The sequence below is a fragment of the Cariama cristata genome, unplaced genomic scaffold (genome assembly GCF_000690535.1).
Source record: "Cariama cristata isolate BGI_N322 unplaced genomic scaffold, ASM69053v1 scaffold43021, whole genome shotgun sequence".
Classification (NCBI taxonomy): Eukaryota; Metazoa; Chordata; class Aves; order Cariamiformes; family Cariamidae; genus Cariama; species Cariama cristata.
Genome location: NW_009599494.1, coordinates 6,069 through 19,309, shown reverse-complemented (window position 1 = coordinate 19,309; position 13,241 = coordinate 6,069). Strand labels below are relative to the sequence as shown.

Genomic DNA, 13,241 nt, shown 5'->3' with positions numbered 1-13,241 from the left:
GAGAGCCCGCGGGAAGCCCGGGGTCGGGCCGGCCGTAGCGCTCTGCCTGAGGGGGTGTGGGGGAAGCGTTTGAGCGCGGACACCCTGCCTGCGGCCCAGCGCGCTCTCAGCGTCCTTTAAAAGCTTTTCGCTTATAAAACAATCTCGTCTTCCATCCCGGAGTATTGCTGTGAGGACTGTATTTCAGCCGTGGAAGGAAGCAAAAGCTTGTCCCTCCGGGCTGGCCCGAGTTCAGCCTGCTGTTAGCCACGTCAGTCCAAAAGCAAACAAAGCCTGCTTGCCTCGAGATTTTAAAGCACAAGATTCACTGAAAACAAGTGATTCTGTTTTATTAAATGTACATACATTTAAGGCATACTAATTTAGTAGGTTTTTTAGAGGGGTTTTGAGATGGCTAGCAGACACAGTTTAAACCACCTCGGGAAACGTGTGACTCCCTGACGATAAGAAGCACTCTGTTTCACCGGTAATGCTAATCTAGTGAGGTAGAAGCGGTATGAAAATTGCAAAATAAGGCAAAAAATCTTGCACATCTGTGTGATGAGGAATAACTCGTGGGAAAGAGGCCAAAGGAGACAGTTAATCCAAGTATTCCAAGTTTCTGTGGTAATGGGTTTCTTTGATGAGCTCTGTTGAAGGAGGTAGTGTGATAAGTAAGAGACTTTGTAAAGAAGAGTGGGAAATCCAGCTGTTGATCTAGAAATGCATACCCATAATAGTAACTGTTGTTGATAAGGGGAATAATGTTGTCTTATTCCTGTTTCCATGTTGCCTTATTTTGTGATCATAGAATGGTTTGTTTGGAAGGGGCCTTAAAGATCACCTAGTTGCAACCCCCCTGCCATGGGCAGAGACACCTTCCACCAGACCACGTTGCTCACAGCCCCATCCAACCTGGCCTTCAGCACTTCCAGGGATGGGGCATCCACAGCTTCCCTGGGCATAGTAGTTACTGTGTTCTGTTTTTGTTGTAGTTTGATGTCAGTCTGATGATACTCTGAATTTTTAAACTCTCTTCCCACCTTTTCCCCAGACTGACTGTATTTTCTGGCATGGGAAGAGTCCTGGTGAGCGTGAAGTAGTTTTTCTGATCCAGTTGCACGTGATCTGATTTGGCTTCTACACCTGGGTTTCTAAACAAGCATTTTAAGAGCAATGTGAGTGTCAAGCTGTCTGAGGTGTCCTAGAGAAACTCATTGAGAACAAAACTATAGAACAAGTATGGTTTGCAAGGTACTGGATATTGAATTGGTTCTCTAGTTAATTCCAAGTAATGCCGTACTTATGACGTACTCAGTGATCTCTTTAGCAGCACAGTGTCATGATTTGGAAAGTAGCCCTGATAGTTGTTAAAAAAATCTCATATAATAGCTGAAGAATAAATATTTTATTCTGTAAGATAAGTTGGTGTCAGAGGTCTGGCTTCATAACCATTTGTGCTGTAGTTATCAAACGGTATATACAGCAGAAAAAGAGTCACTAATGTGACCAAAGTAATGATCTCTTAAAATTTTTTTGAAGAAAGGTCATGATATTTTTGTAACTTTTAAAGTGTATTTCTTGAAGTCTGAATCCCAGCTGCTGTGAGGTTGTTCACACCAAGTATGGCCAAAGGTCTGTCTGTGCCAGTATATGTTCAGTATTGCCTAACTGCAGATGTCTAGGAAAGACAGTAAGAAATGGGCAAACATATGCAATACTTTTGTTGAATATTGTCCCAGTCTCCCAGAAATGTGAGGCTTGGGGGCTTCTTGAAACAGAGGAATTTAACAACCATCAGTGTTTGGGGTTTTTTTTGTTTGTTTTCCTTTGCCACTGCTTGTCCAGCAACAGTAATTCCTTCTCTTCGATTTTAAGCTTTTAATATCATTTGAGGCCTCTGTAATTTGTATGTTGCAAGAAACAGTGAAGATCATTCCTTATTCACCTCCTCCTCTGCCGTTTATGCTCTAGGATATCTCGCCGCTGTCATCTCCAGTCCAGACTGAATGACTCTTGTATAAAAACTGTTTTGTACTTTCCATAATCTTTATTGTCCTTCTCTGGGCCTTTGCCAGTGCTTCTGTTTTCTTTTTGAGAAGAGAGGGACAAAACCTGTGTTTAGTGTTGAAGATGTGTGCAACCCATTTATGCAGTGACATAAAGGTATGGTGAGATATTATTAACGTCTCACTTGTACCAGCTCTTCTCCCAGTCAGATCTTCCTTCTGCTGTGCTCACCACTTGTGAGTTCCTACTGTGAATCTGAAATCTTGTCTCACTGATGGCCTTGGAGTAGGTAGGTCTTAATGGCTTTCAGCATGCCAGGTGTGTGGCATGGGGGAGAGCCCCAGTTCCGGTTGTAAATACAAAAAGGGAGCTAGAACTGGATTGGAAATCTTTCAAGGAAAACAAGCCCTTTCACCTTTATTTTTGATTTTAAACTGAAAGTTATTTTGTAGATGCGTATTAAGTGAAAGCACAGCTTTCTTCATACTAAAGAATTGAGTTGGGTTTTTGTGTTCAGCGATGGGCTGTCTGCACTGAATACCAGGTAGCTGATTCCTATTCTGTTCTAAAAAGTACTTTTAAGTACAGGAAACTGAAAATTGAGGTATTGGAAAATGGTTTGGTTTTATAAACAAGAACTGACTTCTCCTGTTAATTGACTCTTTGTCCTTTGATAGGCAAGTCCATGAGGTCCAGTCTTACATGGGGCGCCTGGAGACTTCAGACAAAGAGTCAGTACACTGTAAGTTATTAATTGGTGAGAAAAGTCCCACTTCAGTACTGCCTGGATTTAGCTTGCATCTTTAATCTTATATCCTTTATCATTGTATTTACAATCATTATTGGAACAAATTTGGCTCTTCGGTCATTGTGATCACCTGGTGAGACACATCACCAATTTGGAATGCATTAAAATTATTTTACTATTTGACTTCAGTGAGATGATGTTTTGTATGAAAGACAGAGCGGAAAAGACAGAACAAGAATTTACTTCATCTTCCTATTTTAATTCTTTAATTGAGAAGTAGTGCTTACTGTGAATGGTTCTACAATGTCTTGATACGGGAATGCCAGATATTTTTTGGTGCTGTTAGCTTTTGGAACTCGTTGTCAGGGTATATACTATGGAGGCCTTCAACATAAACAGGTTAAAAAACTCCACATTGATGCATCCACGGAGGTATAATGAACACATTAATATGGACAGAACTGCAAATTCAGAACATCACTGGGCTAATTTGTTAGAAGCTCAAAGAGCTGAGAAATGTGATTTTGTGTGTCCTGTTATTTTGCTATTCCTTAAGCATCCACTAATCGGCAGTCTTACCCAGAAGACGCTTAGTCCAATTTCTGGGGAAAATGCCGTGATTTGGTGTGCAGGAATTTAAGCAGGATGATTTTGAGTTCCCGCTTGCGTGACAGTCAGAACCTGTAATTCCATCTGCTTATGAGAAATATGTAGAAAAACTAGGTCTGAAATTGCTTCAGTAAGTTTGGACTATAACCCTATGTTAATAAAATGTAAAAAATGCTATGATATATTTTGGCAAGACTTTTTACCCCAGTGCAGAATTGACAAATGTATTTTGGACCTGTGTTTGAAGCCTTAATTCCTGTATGAGTAATTGCTAATGGGCCTCATTAGGAGCTTCTGAAGTGAAAGGACAATGCTGGTTACGTTTATGCACATGTTGACTGACTTCCGTTACCCTAAATATATTTGTTAAGCATGACTTAGCTGTACAAAAGGGCTGTGATAACTTTCCTATCAGAAGATAATGACTCATCTACTGGTTCTGTTTTTTGTGGTGGTTGTACTACTCCCAGTACAATGCCAGACTTCCTGGACTGCTGTTCAGGGAATGTGATTTCGGAACCTCTTGAAGATTAGTATGATTTGTCATCTTGCCTCTACTAATTGAGACCATTTCAAGAGACAGGATTATGTACATAGTCCATAAATGAACGTACTGTTTATGTATATATAAAGGGATACAGATATGTGCTCTAGATATTAGTGTGTATTTCAGAATTTCTGGGAAAAAGGATTATCTCCTGGCTGAAGAGCGGGAATAGGGCCCAGGAAATCAAACTTTCTGTTGCAGCTTTCCTTTTCCAGATTTGGGCAAATAATCCCTTCTTGCTCAGAAAAGTGTAAGATGACCAAGATAGTGGTACTATTGTTTGGAGTAGCAAAAGGTGAGGTAATTGGCTATCTGTTCTCCTGGTTGATTTTCTGTTAAGTTTAGCTGTACTAAATGATGGGGAGATTAATTAGGACCATTCGATTGATTTGTGTCTATATATGTTAGTTACTCTTTGATTGTGTGAGATCAAAGGGCAAAGAAAAGGCATTATATTTGCTGTTTGTTTTTCTGAGTTCTGCTGAATGCAATTTTCTGGAAAGTCCTGAGATACTGTGGAGTAGTTACCAGTTGGTTAATAATGCTTTTCTGTATACCTCTTTAGTCTAAATGCAGAATAAGAACAAATAGTGTCTGTAGGATTTGGTGATTATTTATAGCGGGTCTGAGACTTCAGGACTGTCCTCATGGCTGCACAGACATGAGGGTGCTTCTGTTCTCTAATAATCTGTCTGTGGACAAGGCTCTGCGTACCTTCAGCCTTACAGCTCACCTTCTTTAAACACGAGGGTGTCAGATGAGTAATAGCGCTCCTGTCTTTTGCCCTTCTGTGCAATTCTTTAAGTTGTGAAATGCAGGATTGTGACATGGTTAGAAAATGTGGTTGCCAAATGAGGAAGGGGGTTGTGGCTTGTACCGAGTTTTGCTGTACAATGACTACCGTAACTGAAAGCATAGGACTTTTTTTCCCCAGTTGTTGTCAGTTTCTCACCTCATTAAAGTATATGAGTTTGCCTTGTGTACTATTGCCCCTCGGCTATTTCAATGCAGATTATCAGAAGCAATTGCAATGTAGGTGATGAAAGAGGCAATTACTTTGTGGCCTTGTTTTCCCACTTGCAAGGGCTTCAGCCCTGCTTTGGCCGTGTCTTTCCTAGCTGTTTGTCCAGTCTGCCAATTCCTGTCAACTCTGAATCCTTCCCATGCTCTGTCAATCTCCCCTTCTATAGGTGTGGATGACGTATATTAACTCTGTGTTAACAGTTTCCAGAGGTTTAAATTGCCCTTGTTGTGAGAATCATCTTGGCTATTAGCTTGTGTGAGCAAATCTCGCCGAGGGAGCAAGAAGGGGCTTCAGGGGAGAATGGAGGAGCGTTAAATTCTAATAGATGGAGCTGTTGGCTCAGGCATCTTGGAAGAGCAGGGGCTTTCCTCGCTCCCTTCTCAGACTGGGAGGAAAAGGCAAGAGTCTCAAATTACTGAATTAAAAGAAGTGGCTTTTCATGATATGTATAGTTCTCAGTTACCTCATTTTTTTTCATCCAGTGAGGATTTGCATCTGTCAGGTTTTAAGTACTGGTTTGAATGCGTTTGAACTTTTGCCTTCACTCAAGATTGCAGTTCTTTAATTCAAATCAAATCCCATTTTTATTTCCTTGCAGTAGTAGAAAACGAGATTCAGGCAAGAATAGACAATATATTCAGCAACTTGGAACGTCTGGAAATCCTGTCCAGCAAAGAACCTCCCAATAAGCGACAGAATGCTAAACTGTAAGTTCACCTTCTTTGCTATGATAGTGTAGTCTTTGTAATTATTTTCATTAAATTCATTGGAGCCCTTTGTCTTTTGATTTGAGTGAAAGCTTTATACTTTGCATAACTTACCTCTGTGCTCTGCAGTAGCAAAATTGAGGCACAGAGGCAAAATCACTTTCCTGCATTTAACCACAGACTGGTGATGGAGCTGGATTCGTGACTGTGTTCTGAGATGAGCAGAACATGGCACTTGGATGCTTAAAAATTTTCTACTCTATGGCATTTGCTTTTAATGGCATTTGTGGAGGTAAGGAGTAAAATTGCTTCAGTTGGTGTTATTTTCTCTGGACCATGTTCCTAGCTGTTGGTGACTAAAATAAGGAGGTTTCTAAAGTGAGCACTGGTTTGAGCAGGAGATTGGACCAGAGACCTCAGGACTTTCTGTTCCAGTTTATTCTGTGACTCTCCTATTAATCTTTAGCCCCAAATGCCTTTGTAGATACTAGGGGTGGATTTCATGTCACCTGTATTATAGAGGTCAGTATCTGAAATAGTTATCTAGGCCTTCTTTATACAAATCAAACATTTAATCGGAGACAATGGAGTTCTGGATATTATTTGTTTTAGCCTAATGGCGATGTCTTGTGTATTGTATTGCCCATGGACTTTTAAGCTCCTTTTAATAAAAACTGAGACTTAAGAACATGGTGCTAATTAATGAACCTTGAAAGCTTAATCTTTTAAGTGAATGAGGGTCATAAAATAGAAACCATATAAATCCTACTATCTTTCCAAATCTGTGTTAAATGAGGAATATATGTAAAACTCCTGAAGAGACTAGTCTTGGGGTAGGATGTCCAAGACAGCTCAAGAATTCTGCTTCACATTCTGTTGTTAGCGTCCAGTTAAATAATCACCTGTTTAGTTGAAAAATGAGGCATGGAAGATCTAAGTCTGGAATATAGGCCTAACATGGAATGTCCTTTATCTTCCAGATAAGTAGAACGCATGATTCATTATTATTCATCACTGTTAATGTATAATGGTCCATTGTTCATTTAAAAAACACCAGAAAAGCATGGCATTTTTATGCCTGGGAATGTCTTCCTCTTGTTGATCCTTTCTAGCCGAGTTGACCAGCTGAAGTATGATGTTCAGCATCTGCAGACAGCTCTGAGGAACTGTCAACATCGCCGTTACATTCGGGAGCAGCAGGAGCGACAGCGAGAAGAGTTGCTTGCACGTACATTCACTACTAATGTAAATATTCTTTCTTTTAGACCTCTATGTTCTAGAAGCTGTAGTCTTTCAGAGAAGTTTCAGGCAAGACATAGGCCTGACTCTATTAGATTGCTGCTGTGAGATGTAAATGGAATAAAGATAGAAAAGAAAAGCATGTTGAAAAAGTACAACTGTCTCACGAGGAAAAGTTGGGCTATTAAGAGGCGGTAGTAAAAGATTCCAGAAACTGCTGCTCCTATTTTATCCAGTGCAGTTCTACCTGAGTTTATATAGCAGTTTCAAAAGGGTGAATGAGGTAGGTACCAAAGTATTCATTTTGCTTGGGCATGCGTCAGACATCTTCGTCAAATCCTGAGATTTGCAAAATGTCTGGCTTTTATATGCCCTGCTGTCAGTAGAGATCAGCAAGCTTTAATTTGTCCAAATATAAATCACACAGCTGGGAAAAAAACCCTTGTTTTTTACCTATAAATGATTCAAAAGTTTTTAATAACAGGAATGTGTTTCCAGCTGTTCTTGTTAATTCTTAGTTTGCCACCAGGAATTCCTCCCAATGCAAATTCCTAGAAGAATTTTGCTCTGAATAATGTAGGTTTGCTTTCAGATTTCACTTTTCTGTAACTCAAAAGCTAGGTTTTCTTTTTTTTTTATGTTTTGTTTGGATTTTTGTTTTGTTTTGTTTTGTTTTTTTGTTAAAGGCATATAGCCTAACATTCATTATCTGTGTTGTCATTCACTGTTAGGGCAAGGAAGAATGAATGTGAGCAGTCCTATTTTCCTGCGATTTGGGAAGTTCCATGCACTTCTCAAAGTTTGACATAAAGATGACATCTAGCATTTTGTTGGCTATTGCAAGATTTGCAAGGAACACTGAGATTTGAAACCTGATTGGTTTTCAAAACAGTGTGGTGTTCCTCTGCAAATATGGAGAAATTTTCCCACAGGAAAAGTTGTGCAGAAATAAAACATGTGTAAGTGGAACAGTTTTGAAGAGCAGTAGCAGGCTTGCAAATGCCAAATAAATGGCAAATTGTTTTTTTTTTTCCTTTAGATGTTGAAAGGTGTCTCAAGATTAAAAAGAAAAGCATGATTATTTTGTATTTCTTTTAACTCATTACAAAAATGTGACTTTTAAAGTAGAGTGACCCTTTAATGGGAAAATGATGATTTATTTGTAAGTTATTGGCCTATCTGTTTTGGTTAGAAGTTTATACAGTTTCTATTTGTATACTACCCTATGCTATTAAATAGAAATGTCAGCTGAGCATGTAAACATCCTGAATAAATCACTGTAACATATTAAAACAGCTTTTGAAAGCTGTAGCAGTGTTCTGAACATTTTGCTTAATGCGAAGATAAATATGGTCTTCATCTTTAAAGCATTCCCTTGTACCATTCTGGAGAAAACCACTAACAGCAAGTGAAAGATAGGATGCCGTCTAGTCTCCCTGTGAGGAGGGACAAAAATCTACTTCGATATTTTTCTTGCTGCCTCCGGGTGTATAAAAAACCCTACAAGCTCCTCATATAGGAAATGGAAGTCCTGCTGATTTGAAGTTCAAGAAATATCTGAAATAACAGCCGTTCCAATGCAAATCCAAGTGTTTCCGCTCTGCACACTCATGTAGACACTTGTAGTAGACACTTGTTTCAACCTTAGTGCTTCATTAGCATTTGATCAAAGAGAAGTGTGTGCTGTCACAACTTCTTCATCCAGTAACTTTGACCCTGCAACTGCTAACAGCTCTGTCCTTTATTCTTCATTCTTTTACAGTAAGCAGAATACCCGCCTAGACAGTACAACATCTAACTCTGGATCGTACATGTCATTCCCATATTAACTTTTTTTTTTTTTTTTTTTGACCATAATCACCAGAGTCTACTCAGAGCAAGTTTGGTATTGTTACATGCATGTAACCTACAGCTGACAGTCAGATGTAGGGTATTAACCATCTTCTGCTCGAAATGTGCATTCTGCATTTTGGTAGTTCTTGTTCTGAGTACATGGAAGCAGGTAAGCCAGTGTTTCCACGCTTACCTCTTACCAATATCATGATTCCTCTTCGTAAAACAATGTGGGAGCTATTATCTTGACTCTCTTGATGGAATGGTGTCCAGAGCAGATTAAACTGGACGCCTTTGAAAGACACAAGTGATCACATCCTCTGACCTCTTCTGCAATCCAGATTACAGAATTTTATCCAGTTATTTACATTTCAAGATTCATAGTTTCCAGTTGAGCTAATGTATCTTTTCTGGAAAAATGTTATTTCTTTTTTTTTTTTATAAGGCCTTTGGGTGTTGAGTGAGTCAGACCTTTAGGGAACTATGTTCATGTCTGTTTGCCCCCACTATCGGAAATTTGCACCATGTTACTGATTTATAGAATGTCATCTCCTAGACAGTTGAGTTTTGCAGGCCTTTTGTTGCTTAGAAATGTGATATTAAATCTTTGAAAAGTCTTTCACTTGCAATGATCAAATGACTCCTTGTTAACCAACTTCTCTTAGTTTTGATGTTCTCTCTTGTAATACCCTTACCTACATATATCATAAACTGAGATTATAAAAAAGTCTCTATTTTTAATGTGACTTTCTGTCCTTTGTGATCTAATTACAGTTGTACAGCTGACCAACTTTGCCTTTTGGCTTGCTTCCTGTAGGCTTCTCTAAACTACTTTTTTCACTCAAATACTAATGTTGCATTTAATATCCTTGTGAAAAAATGTTTAAAACATAATCCTTCAAATCCTGTCAAGTTTTTGCCACATTTGTTTCTGCGTGTTCTTTTTCTGGATCTAACTATGTACGGGCAGTATGAGTGAGCAGGTAAGGTAACCGAGACCCTGCATTTCCCCCACAGGACTCTGACACCACCATACCGATCGACGAAACATTACAGTTTAATGAATCCCTCCAGAATGCCCATCGTGGCATGGATGATCTTATTGGCAGTGGGACCAACATCCTTCAGGGCCTGAGGGACCAGAGAGTGACATTAAAGGTGGGGGCATCATTTTTTACCAAAAAGACCCCACGTTTTTCTCTGTTTATGATGACCAGGCTAAGTAAAATAAATTAATGAGTTTGATTCAGTACACTGCTTCAAGCTGAGAATGCTGGGAAAGGCCCAAACTCTGTTTTAACTAAACCTGAAATCTTTACATTTTATCATCTTATTAGGAACATCTTTAAGTGCTTTTTGAGACTGGATGGCCTAGCAGTCTTCACCTGCACTGTAGTCAGTATCTGGAGTGCTGAATGTTATGTTTTGTTCCCTTGTGGTTTTTGGTTGCTTGGTTGGGTTTTTTTTTGTTCAAGTGAAGAATGGGAAGTAATGGCTAGCTGGCAGATAGAGGTCAATTCAGATGAACATCACTCAGAGGAATCACAAAGCTGGCGTCAAGTACTTGTGTTTAAGATTAGTAATAAAGACAATACTCTCTCAGGTCTAATGCACCTCAATAATATATCCTTCCCTGAATACTGCTAATGACAGCTGTATTTCTTCATGTCTCTTAATAACAAATATTTGTCTTTTATTTTAAAGACTGTTCAAAGTGATGTTAAATTTTGGGCAAATAGCTCAAAGATACAATAAGCTTTTTAATAAGAAGTGTGTATTGGGGTAAAGCTGGATTTCTGAAAAATGTGGGGAAATCGCTATGTCTGTTGTGTTCATGTTCTGATAACTATTGTTCTCTGTTTTGTGATACTGCTTAGTTTTGGGATGTATCTGCCAGAGGATTTAGGCATTTGTAATTGCTAACATAAATCCCTACATTTGGTCAGACGACTCACACCTGAAGCTCCATGGATTGCAGACTAGAGTTTCGCTGGCTATAAAGACAGTCTAGCCAGCTTACATACAGGTAGCTGAACTGTACACACATGTGGGTCTCACCCTTAAAGTACACAGGCATTCTGCTGGAGCAACTTCGAGTACCTCTGGTACCCATTTCCTAGGAGTTAGCAGAGCTGGTTGTCGTCACAGGGCAGAGTTGCTAGGTGCTTACTTTAATCCTAATGTCTTGTTGCAGTTCACAAGCCAGGTCCTTTTTACCCTGATCCCAGAGGTCCAGGCTTCCTGGTATTCCCAAAGCACTGGACAGGACCCCCACAGGGTATCACAGCAGAAAGCCATGTTGTAATTCCTTTTCTACTCTGTAGGCTGGTGATCAGTCCCTGCACCCACAAATGTTACATGGATGCATTAAAGGAGAGTGTGAAGCAGAGTACTTTCCTCTCTCAGATGAGGGTTAGCTTCTTGGTTAAGGTTACTTGTTCACTGACCCAGTGAATATATATTTCTTTTTAGACAAAGTCAATTACTAGAAAAACTTTAATAAGAATGTAGCTACTTAGTGTGGTAGTTAACTGTTCTTTTAAGAGGTGTGTTGTAGCTGAGTAGTCTAGCCATATGACTAGAGGGTAGAAGGAGGGGTTCTGCTACCATCTTGTGAAGAAAAGCGTGGAAGGAGTAGTTATTAGTGCCAGGAGAGGATTCAGGGTTGTGAATGCCTTGCGGAAAAAGTAGCTTCCTTGAAGTTCCTACATCCTTGAGAAGATTACATACATTTGTTCTCTGCGTTTAGCACTGGATAGCTTTGGTGGCTGATCACATTGGCTTGGGGCATCCAGTCATTACAGTGCACGAGTGTAGCTGTGCTTCACACGGGGAATTTGAGTTGTTGATTCTACAAGATGGTAAGTCACTGGATCAAGGTAATCTCTGATGAGTGACTGAAGCACTTGGTTTCTGGAGGATTCCTGAGAAGGAAGTGCATACATCACAAGTCAGGAGAACTTAATCACAGTTGGCGAATACGATAAAGGAACACTTGCAGGACCTGCTGCCTCAAAGAGATAGAGAGGAAATACTATTTCTTGTTGTAGTCAATAGTCCTGTCTTGCTTCTTTTACTGATTAGATTGTAGTAATGTGCCTGGATTCCTAGTAGACCATGATGGGCCTTCTGCAAATGTAAGCATGCCTTGTCTCAGCTGCCAACTTGTCAAGCATACTTTAGATCAGACCTGTAATAGTAACGTTGTTAGTGTCTCTGCCCGCTGCTACTGATAGTCTGTTCTTTTGGGAGTATCATGTTCTTATGTTTTCAGGGGGATATTTCTTCTCACAGGTGAGGAAAGAGCTGTTCATATTCCTTTTCCCCTTAGCTTAGCTTTTCTTACACTATCAAAGACTTTGTTGCCTGTTTACAAATCTGGCAGAAGCAGCTAGCATAGAGACAACTTAAAAAGATAAATGGGTTCATCTGGAAGCATGTTATTCTAGGTAACTTCTTGGGTACTGGATATCAGTAGATGGGTATGAACCAAGTATTCCCAAATTGTCACAAGGCTTTAACTGTTCTAGTTGTATAATTTCAGTGTTCCACAGACTGCAAGAATTGAAGAGTCTTCATTTTCCTATTGTTTGCTTTCATTTTAAAGCTTCGTATTTGGTTTCTCTTCTCCAAGGAAGGTTTTCTTTTATTCTGAAGTAATGTGAAAAGATAACTGCAGAAACAGGAAAAGTGCTGAACTTGAAAGCATAGTATCCAGGGGTTTAATGTAAGGTGTATGAAATGTAGGTGAAAAATGTGATTATGTTTTAGTAGCAGAGACATAACCTGATTTCAGCAAAGGGCCTGAATACCTACACAGCCTTCTACAGAAGAAATGGATTGTCTAATTTGGTATTACAAATCTGTATATTTTAAGATTGAGAAACTGTTTGTACATGTATGTCTAATATAGTTGGTATAAATTCTGTCCTCAGAGAGCTTTTCTGGTCTTAAGTCAGATTTATATTCAAAACAATTCCCAAATTTCACCTTTTTATTCTTCTGAGACCAAAGATACAGTGGACTGTGAGAACAGAAGCTAGAGTTTTTATTTTAAAGTGAAAGCATGGTAGTAGAGCATTGTGGTGGGAATCTGTGCTATTGACCTTGCTCAGGGAAGAAATAACTTAAGTCTCACAGCTTTCTGAAGCAGAGTGTTCTGTTAAGGACTTGGACCCAGAAGTCATTTTGAGAGACTAGGGCCATTATCATTACCATGGCGTGACAAGGCTACTTTCCAGCAGTACCCATCTTTGTGCACGCGCGGGTGCAATGGCGGCTGGTCCTGGCCAACGTCTCTCTGATTGCACGTGGTGAGCTGAGCTGTGGTGCTCAGTGCAGCATCTCTGCCTGCACATCGGTCTGTTACCCATTTCTCTGGCTTATCTAGAAAGGTCCTCCTTGCCTCCCTGTACCATCGTGACTCTCTAGTGAGTTCTCTTCCTTCTTCCCAGATGGGACATTATCCAGCTCTGAACTGTGCCCAGAGTACATCTGCGTGCCTGTATTTCATGCAGTTTCCTTTGACCATTGCCCTGAAATAAA

General features: G+C 39.7%; 1 protein-coding gene across 1 annotated transcript in view; it reads left to right on the top strand.

The window, feature by feature from the left end:
* Nucleotides 1-2,673: 2,673 nt before the first annotated feature.
* Nucleotides 2,674-13,241, top strand: part of GOSR2 (golgi SNAP receptor complex member 2) — an 11,529-nt gene continuing 961 nt past the window's right edge. The window contains exons 1-4 of the mRNA XM_009709691.1: nucleotides 2,674-2,731; nucleotides 5,516-5,624; nucleotides 6,737-6,869; nucleotides 9,714-9,854. Of these exons, the coding sequence (XP_009707993.1) occupies nucleotides 2,692-2,731; nucleotides 5,516-5,624; nucleotides 6,737-6,869; nucleotides 9,714-9,854 (423 nt within the window). The 5' untranslated portion in view covers nucleotides 2,674-2,691. The remainder of the gene's footprint in view (nucleotides 2,732-5,515; nucleotides 5,625-6,736; nucleotides 6,870-9,713; nucleotides 9,855-13,241) is intronic.